The sequence below is a fragment of the Coturnix japonica genome, chromosome 4 (assembly GCF_054131305.1).
Source record: "Coturnix japonica strain WE chromosome 4, WE-NBRP24, whole genome shotgun sequence".
NCBI lineage: Eukaryota > Metazoa > Chordata > Aves > Galliformes > Phasianidae > Coturnix > Coturnix japonica.
Window position 1 is genome coordinate 34,689,405 of NC_140666.1, and position 14,570 is coordinate 34,703,974.

The 14,570-nt window shown below is 36.4% G+C and overlaps 1 protein-coding gene across 4 annotated transcripts in view; it reads right to left on the bottom strand.

The window, feature by feature from the left end:
• Nucleotides 1–144: 144 nt before the first annotated feature.
• The window catches only part of MGAT4D (MGAT4 family member D), a 29,750-nt gene continuing 15,324 nt past the window's right edge, over nt 145–14,570 (bottom strand). For all 4 annotated transcript variants that reach the window (XM_085546423.1, XM_015861060.3, XM_015861062.3 and 1 more), the window contains 12 exons: nt 13,704–13,837; nt 11,116–11,162; nt 10,016–10,129; nt 8,599–8,674; nt 5,349–5,460; nt 4,941–5,071; nt 3,491–3,598; nt 3,058–3,251; nt 2,171–2,249; nt 1,971–2,049; nt 1,002–1,114; nt 145–280 (listed from right to left, as the gene is read on the bottom strand). In XM_085546423.1, coding sequence (XP_085402549.1) covers nt 254–280; nt 1,002–1,114; nt 1,971–2,049; nt 2,171–2,249; nt 3,058–3,251; nt 3,491–3,598; nt 4,941–5,071; nt 5,349–5,460; nt 8,599–8,674; nt 10,016–10,129; nt 11,116–11,162; nt 13,704–13,837 — 1,214 coding nt within the window. In that variant the 3' untranslated portion in view covers nt 145–253. The remainder of the gene's footprint in view (nt 281–1,001; nt 1,115–1,970; nt 2,050–2,170; nt 2,250–3,057; nt 3,252–3,490; nt 3,599–4,940; nt 5,072–5,348; nt 5,461–8,598; nt 8,675–10,015; nt 10,130–11,115; nt 11,163–13,703; nt 13,838–14,570) is intronic.

The following is a 14,570-nucleotide window of genomic DNA, read 5'->3' on the forward strand; positions in this document are numbered from 1 at the left end:
GCAGCTGAATCAACAGCATTTTATGGATATTTCTAACATAATCAAGTTTTTCATAGCTTTTAATATTTGTTACATAAAGTTTTAACAATTTAAAAAAAATTTTTTTTTTTTTTTAAACAATTATCTCCATTCTTTGCCAATACACAGTATTGGGTCTGGATTTATTTATCCACTCAGAGTTCTGTTGCTGTTTGATAAGTCTTCAAATGAGTCTGTAACAATTGACAGGTCAAAAATAGACTTTTTCCAGTTATCAGTTTTCAGCCATCTTGATAAGTACCTGGAAAAAAGACAACAAAAATCCAAAAGCCATAGAATGTAGCATTCTCTAAAGTGGGCTTTTCCTTACTTCCAAGTATGACTATAGCAACTGTGAGTGATTGCTTTCAGCTTATGGGTTCACACACATTCAGATATTTGGTTGAAACTTGCAGGATAAAAACAACAAACCATGTGTTCATCTGAAACTGTCTGTGTACGGTAATTATCTATATCCAAAACGGTGACTAAAAAATGCTAGAAAATCCTCCCCATGTCCTCTGGTTTGTCATGGCCCAAATTCCAGTGGCTGTATTACTTCACTGTAAATAATAATAATAAAGCCAATTATTCCACACTTCTTCACAGGAAGGGTGGTTAAGTACTGAAATAGGCTCCCCAGGGAGGTGGTCGAGTCACCATCCCTGGATGTGTTTAAGAGCTGTTTGGATGTGGTGCTCAGGGATATGATTTAGCAGAGGGTTGTTAGAGTTAGGGTACTATGGTTAGGCTGTGGTTGGACTTGATGATCTTCTAGGTCTTTTCCAACCTGGATAATTCTATGATTCTATGATTCTTCTATGAAATAAATCCCCATCCAGTTAATAATACAGCTCTCCACTTGTGTACTTTTTTTTTTTTTTCACAGAGAATCCAACTCAAGATAAAAACAAGTGACCATCAATTCTGTGTGACAGGAGAAACTGAAACCAATTTAATCAAGCCTTTATTAACAGACTCACCTCACTAAGTATTGCCCATACAGGGGAATCAGAATTGACTAATAGACGAATAGCCAGTATTTCTCCTACTGCCACATCGATGCTGCCTTCTGCAATTCCATTTTCAAAAGCTCCTGGATGAAAAATAAAGCACAATTACAATTCCCTTTTAGATCAAAACGCACTTTTGAGTGAACTTATGTAAAAATTATACATTACAAAATAACTCCAGAACACGAGGGGAAAACATTTGGAAAAGCTCAAACTATAGCCACTGAAAGGTAACACCTATAAACAAGAAAGAGCTTTTCTGGAAAGTACAGTTATTCTAAAAAGAGATATAAGGAATCACGTACTAATTCTAACAATAAGTGATGAGGAACTGAAAGTGGTTCATTAGGAAAAAAAACAGCCATTATGTGATAGAACAGACAGAAGGAAAGTGGAAAGAAAGTAGGTCTCCCAGTTGTCCATTTTTATTCACATAGCGGCATTTTAGTTTAGGTAACAGTAGGCAACAAGCCTTGGCAGATATCTGGTGAATCTGCAGCTCATTTAGAGCAGTCAAGCACTGCTCTGAAGAGGAACTCGGTGTGCAAAAATGCAATGTGTTATTCTTCATCATAATCAATATGGACTCCTTTTTCTTTAGCTAAGGCTGCAAAATTCAAACCAGAAGCACTTATCCTATTAAAAACCTTGCAGAGGCTGAGTTGTTCTCATTATTGATGATTGCTATAGATCCCTTCCAGCATCAGTCATTCTGTGATTAGGTGCCTTGACTTTTGGCACCACAGTTAAGGCTCTTCTTTAATCAAAATTAATAGGTGAAACATCTCATACACACAATTAGCAAAGAGGGTTTCTATTCCTTACTAGTTCCTACCCTGGAAAGTTACAGTCATTGCAGACCTAATGAAATTTTCAAGTGCAAAACGTTTTATATGGAAGAAAAAATGTCTGGTTTTGAAGCAACAATAAACTATTTACCTATCTTTAAATATCCGTCTTTGGTTGCAGTGTAGTTAAATTTACTTCTGTTGCCAACAAGTCCTTTCCTTACAGCTTCCTATAACAAAAAAAAGAACAAAACCTCAGCAGTGCTTTCTAGAACATGATCTTACATGCCAAATATCATCCATAAAATGAAATTATGTATTGTGTATTGCAAGTGGAAATAAGACACTTACATCAGCTGGCAGCACTTCCACAGTAGTGTCATGTAGTATATCTCCAGGGTAATCCATATTTCCACTTTTAAAAAAGTATCTGATTAAAAAAAATGCATATTATTTACAGTCAGTTTCTAGTTTAGAAAAGTTCTAAGGTAGTAATACTTTCCTTTTTGGAAGGAAACATTTAAACACCCTCACTTCGGTTAGTTGTAGGCTAGAGAGAATAGAAATAGGCATTAAAACTTTCTGACGTGTCATCAAACAATATTAGGATATTTTTATTTCAAACAAAACAAGCATTAAAACCATCTTACTCGGGTATCATGAATACAAGCATTCCCTCTTTTCAGTGCTCGAAGTCTGAATCAATTCATTTTTCCAGGCTTAAATAGCTTAGGAAGTTCTGCCCTTGAATTCATTCCTATCATCCTAAGGCCTGGGATAGTTGTGCTTCTGGAATACAGGGGCACGAAACATCTCAAGAACAGTGTATACTGAATGCCAAGAGAATCACCCTCTTTATTGACACTGATCAGTTCAGGTGCTCTAAATAATCCACAGTTGTTAATGAGCACAAGCACTGCCAAAGCCTAAAATAAGCATTTGCATGTGTAAGCCATTGGGGTGGCAGGATCTCTTTCAATGAGAAAAACATGTAAGGTGAAACTTGGTTATTCACAGAAATACCCTAAGTTAGATGTCTAGCTGTGACCAAAGTGTTTGTTTCTAAAGGCAATACAGATGTATTCAGTACAGTCAATGAAACAAATCCTGGATTTTGCCTCAGTAATCAGGCTATGGTTTATAGAAACAGCTGAACTCTGGTGATTTTGAATGTATCCAAAAGTTGTATCCAACTGTATATATGCAGTCTGCCATACTCCACACCACGTAATACTTACTTTTCTACTTTTAGTGGCTTCAAAAAGGTGAAGCTGATATAGTCCCCAGCCATTGGAGCTGAAGCCCAGAAATAGCCTTTTCCTTCATAAACGTTTTCCAAGGTATACTGCTGGTATATTCTTAGACTTGTATCCAGTTTTGCAGGTGGATTATTATGTGCATTATGTAGCACACTTATGCCAAAATCTTTATCCTGTTGGATATAAGAAATGTAATTTCACTGCTAAAAGTGAAAACAGTGCTCCAGTATCTTGAGTTACTACAGGTAACTATTCCAGAAAAAAACTTCTTCCCCAGAACTGTAAAGCCAGCATTTCTAGGATATGGAGGTGCCACCTAATGCTGAAGATGCAATGCTTGATACCAAACTGAGAAACAAACCAAACCAGAAGCATATAGTTTAGAACTATAGCAATCATTTCTTATGCTTACTTTCAAATTCTGTATCTTCCCAGACAATGATGAATGAAGTCCCATATGCTGAAAGAGAGATGGCTTAGCACGGATACGTAACCTTGCCTTTTCCTTTTCACAGTGTGCCTAGAAAAAGAAGAGTGAAATTTTATTTAAATTAAGGAGATACAAACTAACTTTCATAAGGCAACTGCATTATGTATTTGAGCATATGGTTCCAGGTTTTTTACCTATATATACACAAGCAGTCCTTAGATTAACAGACATTTCATCTCAAATACACTTTCCAGACATAAGCTCATCATAATTCCACTCGTGGTGCAATGCAGATCTGCAGACTCAACCGCTATTAATTCAGAAACTTGTGCACTGTACATCATCACTCACACCTCAAGTATAAAATACGCCTCAGACTGGAAACAGATGGATTTTTGTAACTGCTCCTGGCAAATTTTGTTTCAACTCTTGGCCTTGCCATATCATTCTGCTTTGACCAAAACAAATCCTCTTGAGATTGATTTCAGTTACATTTCTCTTTTTTTTTTTGTCTCTTTCTGCTATGTATGAGAATATTATAATGTAATATACTATACTAAACTCTATGTCACATATCTATCGTTTATCCTAGAACTACATAAAGTCCCTACATACCATATTTGCATCCTTGTTTTCCACTGTGACATGACATATACCAAGAACTTTGATTACCATAACTAGTACTAGTTTCTGTGTTTCCTGCTTTTCAACTGACAGCACATCATTTCTTTAAATGTAATTGTTGCACTCTGTTCATAAAGCATCACAGTCAGATACAATAAAACATACAACTTGCAATAATTAACAATGCATAATGAAAAAGAACAATGCAAAGAGTTAGAATTACAGTCCCCAAGACTCTTGGTTCTGCCACAGAATAATTGTATGAGTTCAGAAGTTCATTTAACCTCTCCATATCAGTTTTCACATATTTAAACTTGAGAGGATAAATCTTCAATAAACTACTTTCAATTCCATAAAAGAAAGCAGGTAACATAAGTTACATCAGTGCTACACATTATAGTCCTCACTCAATTGGCTTAAACAGTAAAACTCACAGGAGATTTATGGTTCTTAGAAAAGTACTAATCAAAAGTAAAAAATCACCTGGAAAGCTCTTAACAGAACCAAGTATTTTTATGTGTGTCCACAGCAGACGATCAGCAATCTTATTTAATGTTGCAAGGTGGTCTTAAATAGGCAATTGCAGCAGACACAAGTTTGCATTGGCCATATTCGGACCTGACAAATGCAGAACAACTTTGCTGTGAAATCTAAATTCCATGTGTCCTAGTGGGCTCCAGCACAGTGCCATACCATGCAGACCTGTATCAGCTCTTGAGCTGAGAGGTTTTTTATTCTGCTTTTTGAAAATAAATTATGTTGTGACAGAGACTACTACTTATATTCATAAATGCATAGACATACTTACTGCATTCTTCTCTGGATTGCACACTTTGACCCAGAGCAGGTGGTCAAGAAGCCAGTCTATGGGCTTATCCTTATAGAACATCAGAAAAAATTCTACAATAAGTGGCAAGTCTTCTGATTTAAACAGTTTTCCTGAAAGCAAGACAAGTTGGATATTTAAATATTTTTTATTGCTGCAAAGTAAGCATTCAATAGTTTTATGTTTTGCAGTACCCATAGCCTTAAACGCACGGATGCAATAATGATATTTAATGGAAGTTTTACATAGGTTTGGCTTTGGAACTTATCTCCATAAGAGAGGCAGTTAAGTCCTGATATACAAGTCCTGCCACATAAGAAATGTAATTCTGAATGAGATCTGCTTAAACAGCTCCAAATCAACTGACACTGCTGAGGCCTTAATACTTACCAATAAATCCAAGCTGGGAGAACTCAAGAAACAACCACCCTGGGGACTGTCGGGCAGCAAAGTTTTCTATGCTTTGAATGTAATCAGGCTTGGCTATAATATCATCTTCCAGCTGGGAGAAACAAAAACAACCAAGGCAACTGATGATTTTATTGCTTGCAGAGGAGGTGGTGGTGTTGCCCCACATGAGTGATAATCACATTATAACTGGCTGCTGCGCTGTCTGTAGTGAAGCTGTGTCATACTGCAGTGGATTGCTATTTTGCTTCTACATATCACTGTTTTGATGTAATTCATTAAATACTTACTTCCCATGATTCTCTTTCTCATAGAAAACAAAAAACCAACAACCATAATGCAGTAAGATAGAGGTTAAGGAAAACAATAGAGAGTTTGTACTGAAGTTGTACAAGCACTGATAAGCAGCATAAGTAAACTGTTTGGGAAGAAAAACTTTGAGAGCAGATGGCCTGTGGCTCGACAGATTAGCCCAGGAAGACACTGTTATAACTGAAAGGTGATGGGGAACTAGGGATGCCTATTGACACACCAGTGCAACACATTTCAGGGAGAACTCATCACGGAAGAAGGAACAAGCTGTAAAACAGCTGAAGGGCAGAAATACAAAGAGCCTTCAACACGTTGTGAAGGCTGAAGCTGAACACAGCAGTAAAGCCAACTGAAGGATAGTCAGAAAAGGAAAACAATACTCATCAAGGAAATGGGAAAAGACTTGCCAGTTCTTGCAGAGTTTTCAGAGAAGAACAGGATATCTGAAAAAATAGAAGCTGTGCCATTTACTAAACCTGCAGGTAATGACTCTAAACTAAGAGTTTAGATCTGAATTTGGTATGAATGAGAAAAACACAAAAGGACTACACCCTACACTGCGGGGTACTGATACAATTAACTGCTGCACTTTATTGGTTCTGATGCTTGTGTGATAGCACTGGAATCTGGTTCACAGAACTAAATTGGCAGAAAATGATTACTATGGGGAATACGATGGTGAATAAATGGTTTCCTGCTGGTTTTGCACATTCAACAGAGTCAGCAACAACAGTCTAAGGGAGCGGGCCCACAGCTTTAAGCTGAATTTGGTCATTAGAGGTGTACAAGTATGAGGCTAGTGAGGGAGAAACGGGTCATCAACAGTGAAACAAGGAGGAATTAGAACAAAACTGAAAGACAAGATGATGAGGTCTGCTTTGATCCTGCCAGCTTTTGCTGATGGTAAGGAATCAAAAAGCAGATGAACTGAGGCCAAAGTTAACAGTTAATAACAAGACCTGAGATCTGAGGTTGGAGTTAAGGAGACAGTTATATGGAAGAGAAAACAACACAAAAATAAACAAACCCCAAAACAACCAAACAAACCAAACAACCACTAACACTAAACACTAAATTTAAAGGGAGGAGAGCAGGGAATCAAAGAGTTTCAGAGAATCCTCAAAGACAAACTGAGTGAATACAAAAAAGGAAAGGCAGAAAGAACAGCAAAAATACCTCCATATCTCACGAAAACCTCCACATCGAGAAACACCAGAAGAAAACATACAAAAGAAAAATACAGAGGCTCTGATGCAAAGTGGTTGTGAATGTGTTATGAATGTAGTTTTGACTAGGGAGAGGTCTGAAATGGCCTCTTCTAGAGCTGACAGTTGAAAGTGAGTATTAGACAACATAATTTGATGTCCTATGTAGCACATGCTATAAAAAGTAATTTAATTGCACTGATCCCCGTGATTTGTTCCACTAAAGCATATCTTCTTGAAGTGCATTTGCCATTGCTTAAGGATTTCAGTATCAGCTATTCCTTTCAGTTAAGTTACAGTCTGTGCAATTACCTTTAATACTCTGCACCTACATTCTACTTTTTCTGGTTTCAGCTTACAGCCCCTTGTTCTTCACATGCTCTTATCTGCAAAAGGAAGTTATGAAGTAGCTGTAGGCAGCTTGATCAGGAAGTTCAAGATAAAAAGTGTCTAGTCCATTTTGCCCAATTGTCATCTAAGAGTGTGCCTAAGAGAAGTTCGAATCAAGAAGTAACAAAAGACAAAAGCTGTAGCATGTAACAGAACTGCGGGCATCTGACAGGAATGCATCTTCCTTTCTAAATCATACTAGTGTATTTTTCTGTTTTAATCATTGTTCAACAAATCTAAAGATTGCTAAGCTGAAAGATCTCCCTCTCTCATTTTCCACAGAAATAGCTGATTTATTAAAATCCTGTTTTTTTTTAGTATTAAAAAAATGTCAGATAAAAATACACTTTCATGAAAATTATTCAATTTAAAGCTCTACCAAAAAGGAGGCTTGACTTACAGCCTACATATGTCTGTGAAAACACAGTGCAGCTCCCCAGTCTCCCCAAGAAAACCTTCTGAAGCAAAAACAAAAAAGCACGCCAAAAACTTAGCAGTAACTCAATTAACTCACTCCCAAGTTTATAACAGATTTCAAATCTGTTCTAAAATCTGGATTCTAATTAATTTGATGTTTTGTATATGTTCACGTGAATGCTGATAGAAAACACTGCCCTACAATCGCTATACCTGAACTCAAAGATGCTTTCATATGTATAATGTTTCAGAATGAGCTCAGCCTACAGGAACACAAAGAACAAATACATCTCACAACTAGTCCTAAATTTGGATGCCTAACTGCATAACCTTTTCAGCAGTGTCTCTTCACTGGTATATTTCCTTACCTAGAAAAGTCTCATAGTCTCATAGTCTCGTGCGAATTGGAAGGGACCTTAGAGATCATCAAGCCCAACCCCTGGGATTCGAGCCTCCTGTGTAGCAGAGCGGCACTGCTACCACTTGCACCTCAGGGGATTTGAACCCAGGCCTCTGGTGTTGCAACATGGCATTCCTACCACTGCGCCACCAGGGCACACATCTAAGTCATCTAAGGTCTTTTGGTTCTTCATGATTTGGGCTATAACCTGCACCCATTACCATTATTCTGTCTTTATGCAGCAAATGAAAATACTCTAAACTCTGACTCTCTTTACCAAATGCTTCAGTTACCTTATCATCACATGTCATGGAGGTACAGATTTAATGAAATAATTAAATACGTAGTTGCAAGATATGCGTACAAACACAGCAATATATAGATGTTTCGAAAGAACACAAAAAAACACACAGAAAATGACATTTTTATTGAAGCCTTAGGAAAAAAAGTCAAAAGTTAATAATCAATAGAGATGTATTGCAGCTGCTTAATGATCATTTGAACATACCTGTAAATAAAATGTTCCCTTAGGTTGAGCATACAGCATTAAAAAGCTATAATCCAAATTCTGTTTCGTTCTCCACCTAAACATAAGCAGTACATTCTGAAAAATCTTCTTGAGTAATTTCCAAGGGTTATTTGCATAGTAAAAGCATTAGAGCAATAAAATCATAAGGTTGAGTATGCTAACTCATTGTTAAGTGAACAAAAAGAAATCCAGTAGTATTTTTGATCTAAAAATTTCCTTTTAATTGGTGTAGACATCAGCAAATAATCTGATTTCTCCAGAAAAGTTGATGTTAACTAAGCAAAACATTTAAATCCCTATCAACTCAATCTGAAACTATATGTTCTAAACGTTTAACAAGTAGATTCATTTCAAATGACTTAAGGGGGCCTGTTCATTACATTATGAACATTAGGGGTCAATACACAGTTATTATTTAAAGAACATTCACAGCATTATAAAACTGAGTGCTTTTACTGATCAAGAATAGAGAAGCAGGTAGGCAATAATTCATTTTCTGATTTAAATGCAAACACAGATTTTTCTCTGTGAAGTACAGCATCTCATTTTACTAAGGGAGGAAGCGGATACTCAATATTCAATGCCAAGTATCAGTACATAAAACAATTAACATCAAAATGCACTCCCAATGTACCTGTTTCAAAGCTAATCATATCTGTAAGGTAAGTACATGAGAAAGTTTATGCTCTGGAAAACAGAAGGTTTATCTGTAAATAAAATGACTTTTTATCTGTATGCTTGCTGAGTTCAATCAACCTAAACTCCAAGTACTGCACGCCTCTTGTTGTATTGTAGCTCCTAGGCATGCTACTTCTTCGCATAAATTAGTTATTATTGGGCACAAGAAAACTATTTTCTTCCATTTGATCAGTTTTGTTAGGTTATAATTCCAGCCTTAGTTAATTTGAATGAAAACCCTAGAAGTTAAGATAAATCATCAACGGTACTAAAAAACATTGACAATCACAAGTTAGGTCATTGGTTAAACCCACATTCATTATTACTAGTTATTAAAGGAGCCACATGGGCCTTTCTTTGTGCATTCTCAGATCCTCTCCCCTGTTTGTTAGTTTTTCCTTTATTACTAGATTATCTAGCCTATCATCTCTTAGCAGTATCTGTGTGCTTTAAAACCTATGGGATGCCCAGACACAGGACATAAAGGAGAAGCCCTGGCTGTCACTTGGAAGCCCATGTACAGCATTAGCTCTTCATAAGAACTCCTTGCATAATGGTTTAAATAAACAAATAAATACATAAATCAGGGGGAAAGAAAGAGTACACTTGAGGTCCATTAGCTCTGAAATACAAAACCATATCACTTCAAACAACACTGACTTTTGAAAAATTTCCAATTTATACTCTTAGAAGATAGTTCTTATTGAAGCTGTCCTACCTTACTCTGTCCTCCGAATCCCCAAATGTTTTCTTCAGATTGGAAAGATCTGGATAATAAGAAGCAGGAGGAGAAATAATCTCTAGGACGCCAGACTGGACTTCTCTGGGGAAGCTATGAAGAAAAGTTTAGAGAGACTCCATTCTTTAAAAAGATTTTTGACTGTAACCACACACCAGTTCCCAAAAATCGCATCTGCATTTCCATAAGTGGAATTCACAAGTCTAGCAAAGAACATAATTACACGTATTGCCAGGTAGGGGAATTAGGAACCAAGATGAGATCCTTGACAACCATTAGAACAGGCAGTACAGTATCCCATTCAAGTAACAGAAAACACGAAAGAGAATTTTCAATTGGAAATCATATAAAAATGCATCAGTAATTACCAGTGAAATCCACTACCTAGAATTACAGGCAACTTGGCAAGAACTACCATGTTCCTTACTCTTCCTTGATCTATTTCTATATTCCAACCAAAATGACACTGTCTTTAATGGAGGTCTAGCATGGAGGTTTAGGTTTCAGCTCGATTTTCCATTTTAAAAGTCACTGAGAAATCATATATCATCTCTTGCTTTCTTTCAGATAAGTGCAGTTCAGAGCTTTCAGCCTTACCTGTGTTGTGACTGTTGGTTACACTACACCACTTCTTAGAAAGCAACTAAATGAATCCACCAGTGAACACATTCTTTTACCCAAGCATTTTTATTTAGTAGTGTTCTTCTCAAGCTACTCTAAGGTTTTTCACAGTTGTAAATGTGTATGTGAAAGAATGCAAAGAATGCACTAGGATCCAAGCCTTCATTTGTAAATGCTAACATTAATTATCCACCTTACGTTACCCATCATTTACTAGTACTTCACATTATGTTATAAGCTGACTGCTGCCCCAAATCCACTGCCTTCATGAAATAGGGGCAAACAAGGAAACAAAACCACACAGAATATACGATAAACCTCAGGACTACAGGGCCTTTCTTAGCAGTCCCATTTCAGTATGGTAGTGTTACAATTTATTGCTGAAATGCTCTAATTCTGCCCATAAAAGCTCAAAACTTGTCTATCAGCTGCTGAGTGTTGCACCGTGCAGAACTTACCTGGTTTTAATCCTTTCAGCAACACTGTTAACATATTCTGCATTCACCTAAAGAAAAGAAGTAGGATTTCATTTCAAGTCACCCATTTCTGCATTAAGCAATATTATGTAGGAAATATTTACATGAAAACATATCATTTCTGTTCTCCAATTTATTTCATTAGAAGCAAGAGCAATATGTTACAGTTGTATTTCCACTACAAGACAGAATGACCTTTTGTTTTCTCATTACTTCTGCAGACAACCAAGCTATTTTCCGCAGAAACTATTCTCCAGCTTTCACTTACACCAGAAAAGCACAGCTGTGTAACAGCCACTAAAAGGAATTATTTGGGGTTAATCATCCAAAAATTACAAAAGAGGCCTGTGGCTGTTGAGAAAAGTTGCCTAAAATATTATAAATCTTACAACACTTAAAATGTTTATTTAGTTTCTTCTTACTATAACAAACTTACAGCTTTTAGTCTGAAAGCTTTGAGGATATACTCGTTCAGTGCTCCTGTATCATGAAATTAACAGTTCTGTTGTGGAAAATGCATCTGTTAACGATGAAGCTGCCCTGAAAGTAATGCCTCCCGTTTTATTATGTTGGCCCACGATATCAAAGATGGATGCTGGTGATACGGCAGTAGAGGTTGAACCTTCCCACTAGTATTCCATTACATGTTGTTGCTGTGTTAACAGATGGCAGTAGAGAGGTGCTCTGACAAAATTATGTTTGATACAAAAGTGTGTATGAACCAAAGGGATGCTACTGAATTCCCCCAACTGCACATTCATCAATGCTTGCTGAATGTTTATGTTTATAAACAGTGGATGGTGGTGGGTGATGTGTTTTCAGCAGTGGCGACAGCAGGTCACCTCCACTGGTGCAGATGTTTATGAGCACAGCATGCAGGCTCTTGTGCGTTGCTGGTGAAAATGCATAACTAATGGTGGCTCCTATGCTGAAAAACAGGGTTTTGAAGCTGAGAATTTTCTCCATCAAATAGTGGTATTGAGTTCTGTTATCTTTTCCACAGAAATAAATAGGAGGCATTACTTTTGGAGTGATCAACATACATTATGCAGTGCCGAATTTAATGAATGTGTTTCCAAAGCATTACAATACCTGCCTTAGCAGTTACAATATTTTTTTTCTGTAATACAGAAGTGATCATTACCAGCTACACAACAAGTGTGGAAAAAAACAAAACAAAACAAAAAAAGAATGTGATAAGAAAAACAACAACAACAACAAAAAACCCACCAGCACTTGCAGGCAATAAGTTACTCTGAGTTAACCCATGATGTAAATGTTCACCTTGATCTTTGGAAGCTTTGTGGGAAAAAGGAAGGTGTGTATTCATGATCAATGAACAGATCTGCCCTTTTCCCACAATTACACGTTCTTATCACCTCATATCAGTACAGTTCACCTACTGTAATTTACTGCATGGCTGAAAAATAAAAGTTGCATGAACCTGATTTTGGGGATTAAAGAAAGGGGAGAGGCTGACTCTTGCAGCAGCAATTTAATCTCAAATGAGCTGAATTGGACTGCTAATAAAACTTAAGCTCCTGTTTATTAAAAAATGCATTTTTAGAACCATCCACAGTGAGAAATTGTACAATTTCAGAAGTCAACACTTAAAAAAAGCAAATAACTCTCTGAAGGATTGTAATATTAGGTCTATCTAAATGGCAGTTGGGACTTATCTAAAGGTTAGACTGCAGCACTATTTCTGTTGACAGTATTACAGTTGCAAAAGCTATCATAAATTGTTACCTAGCTGAAAAATAAACTTTAACTCTTAATGAGTGTCCAAATGTATTCACTGAGAAGGTATTCATTATGAATACATTCAGTTCATTCATGAAATATAACATATTTAATGGAAGGACAAGGACATATTAAGAAGGAGTTTTGAATAACTGCAGTCTTTCACCTGCTAGCAAATATCACCAGACCAGATCCCTTATGTTTTTTTTTTGTTGTTGTTTTTTTTTTCAGTGCGCTCAAGACAACTTGAAATGAAAAAACAAATCACTAATATTTTACCACTAATATTTTACCACTAATATTTTACCTTGAGAACTGTTTACTTTTGCAAATACGGAATGTTCACGTCCCTGAACAATTTAAAACAACTTTGTTTTTAACAAAAAAGTCTCCAACATGCTAAGCTACTTTGCAAGATATGTGATGTCAAAATAGAAAATAAATAAGCTGTATTTTTGTTCAGACTTGTTCTGTCTAACAAAAAAAAAAATCTACTTTTTTCAGGTTCTATGGGATTTTTCTGTGAAGAACTTACTTTTCGTGCTTGCAGTAGTGTATAATTTTCAGATAAAATAATAAGTTTGTACAATTTTTGTATCAAAATCTGACTGCGTCAGCTGTGTTTATAAATATAATATGGGCACTTTTCTCCCTTCAGACATCTAAGTTACAGCTTTCTCCATATATGAAGACTGCCTCATCCATCACTGAAGAAACCCTTCACAAAGCCTGAAGATGGTATTTAGCAACATCTTTTAGACCTTCATACTAAGACATGAATTTCCATGTTGTCTATTAGTATCCTGAATCTTCTCATGCAAACTCACCTCTGCTACAAAAATGATTATTACACAGTCATTCTTCTGCTTTTCAGAAAGTCCATACAATAGGGAACGCAGCGTGCTCATCAGGTAACTTTGTTTTTCCCTTTTCACGGTAGGAATACCTATCACCAGTGAGACTGCAAACAAAGAAATGAGAAGTCAAATCATCTTAAGTCAGGTAAAAGTAAACATAAAATGCCATTTTAATTCTGGTTTGAGGTAACCTTGGGTCATCTGAATGGAACTATAATGACAGAAGATCATTATAGAAGAACATTCATTGATTAGTTTACATGGTGACATTCAGTATTGCTACAGGAATATGACAGCATTTGCCTTGCTGCCAGGTAGAGATGTATCCACGTATGCTTAGGTTAGAGACACCTATGCCTGTGCTATAAGCACCAGTTTCCTCTACACTGATGATAAATATTTGGGAATATAATGCTAGTTCTGGCAAACACATGCATCTGCTACTGAGTTTCAGAAGTGGGTACTGCAAAATAAATACTAATTCTTGGAATGGAGTTGGTGATCTGAGTAAAAAAAATTAAAACTACACTGCTTTAGTGAGAAAGTTCTCACAGGTCATGAATGGTGGCTATCTCAGAAAGAAATCCATACAAAAAAAGTCTTGAGTAGTTTAACTGTTATGAACTAATAGCTTTAATGTAGTAAGAAGAACAAAGAAATGTATGCATAATCATTATTAGGAAGAAAGGAACTTAAATTGATTCTTACAAATATTGACCTAGCAGTGGAACAGTGCTATATTATATCACTAAAATGTAAGGAGGGCTTCTCTTTTTTAATGTTAAGAGTATTACTTAGTTCAGTGACCTGATACAGCCTGATAAACCTATGGAATTC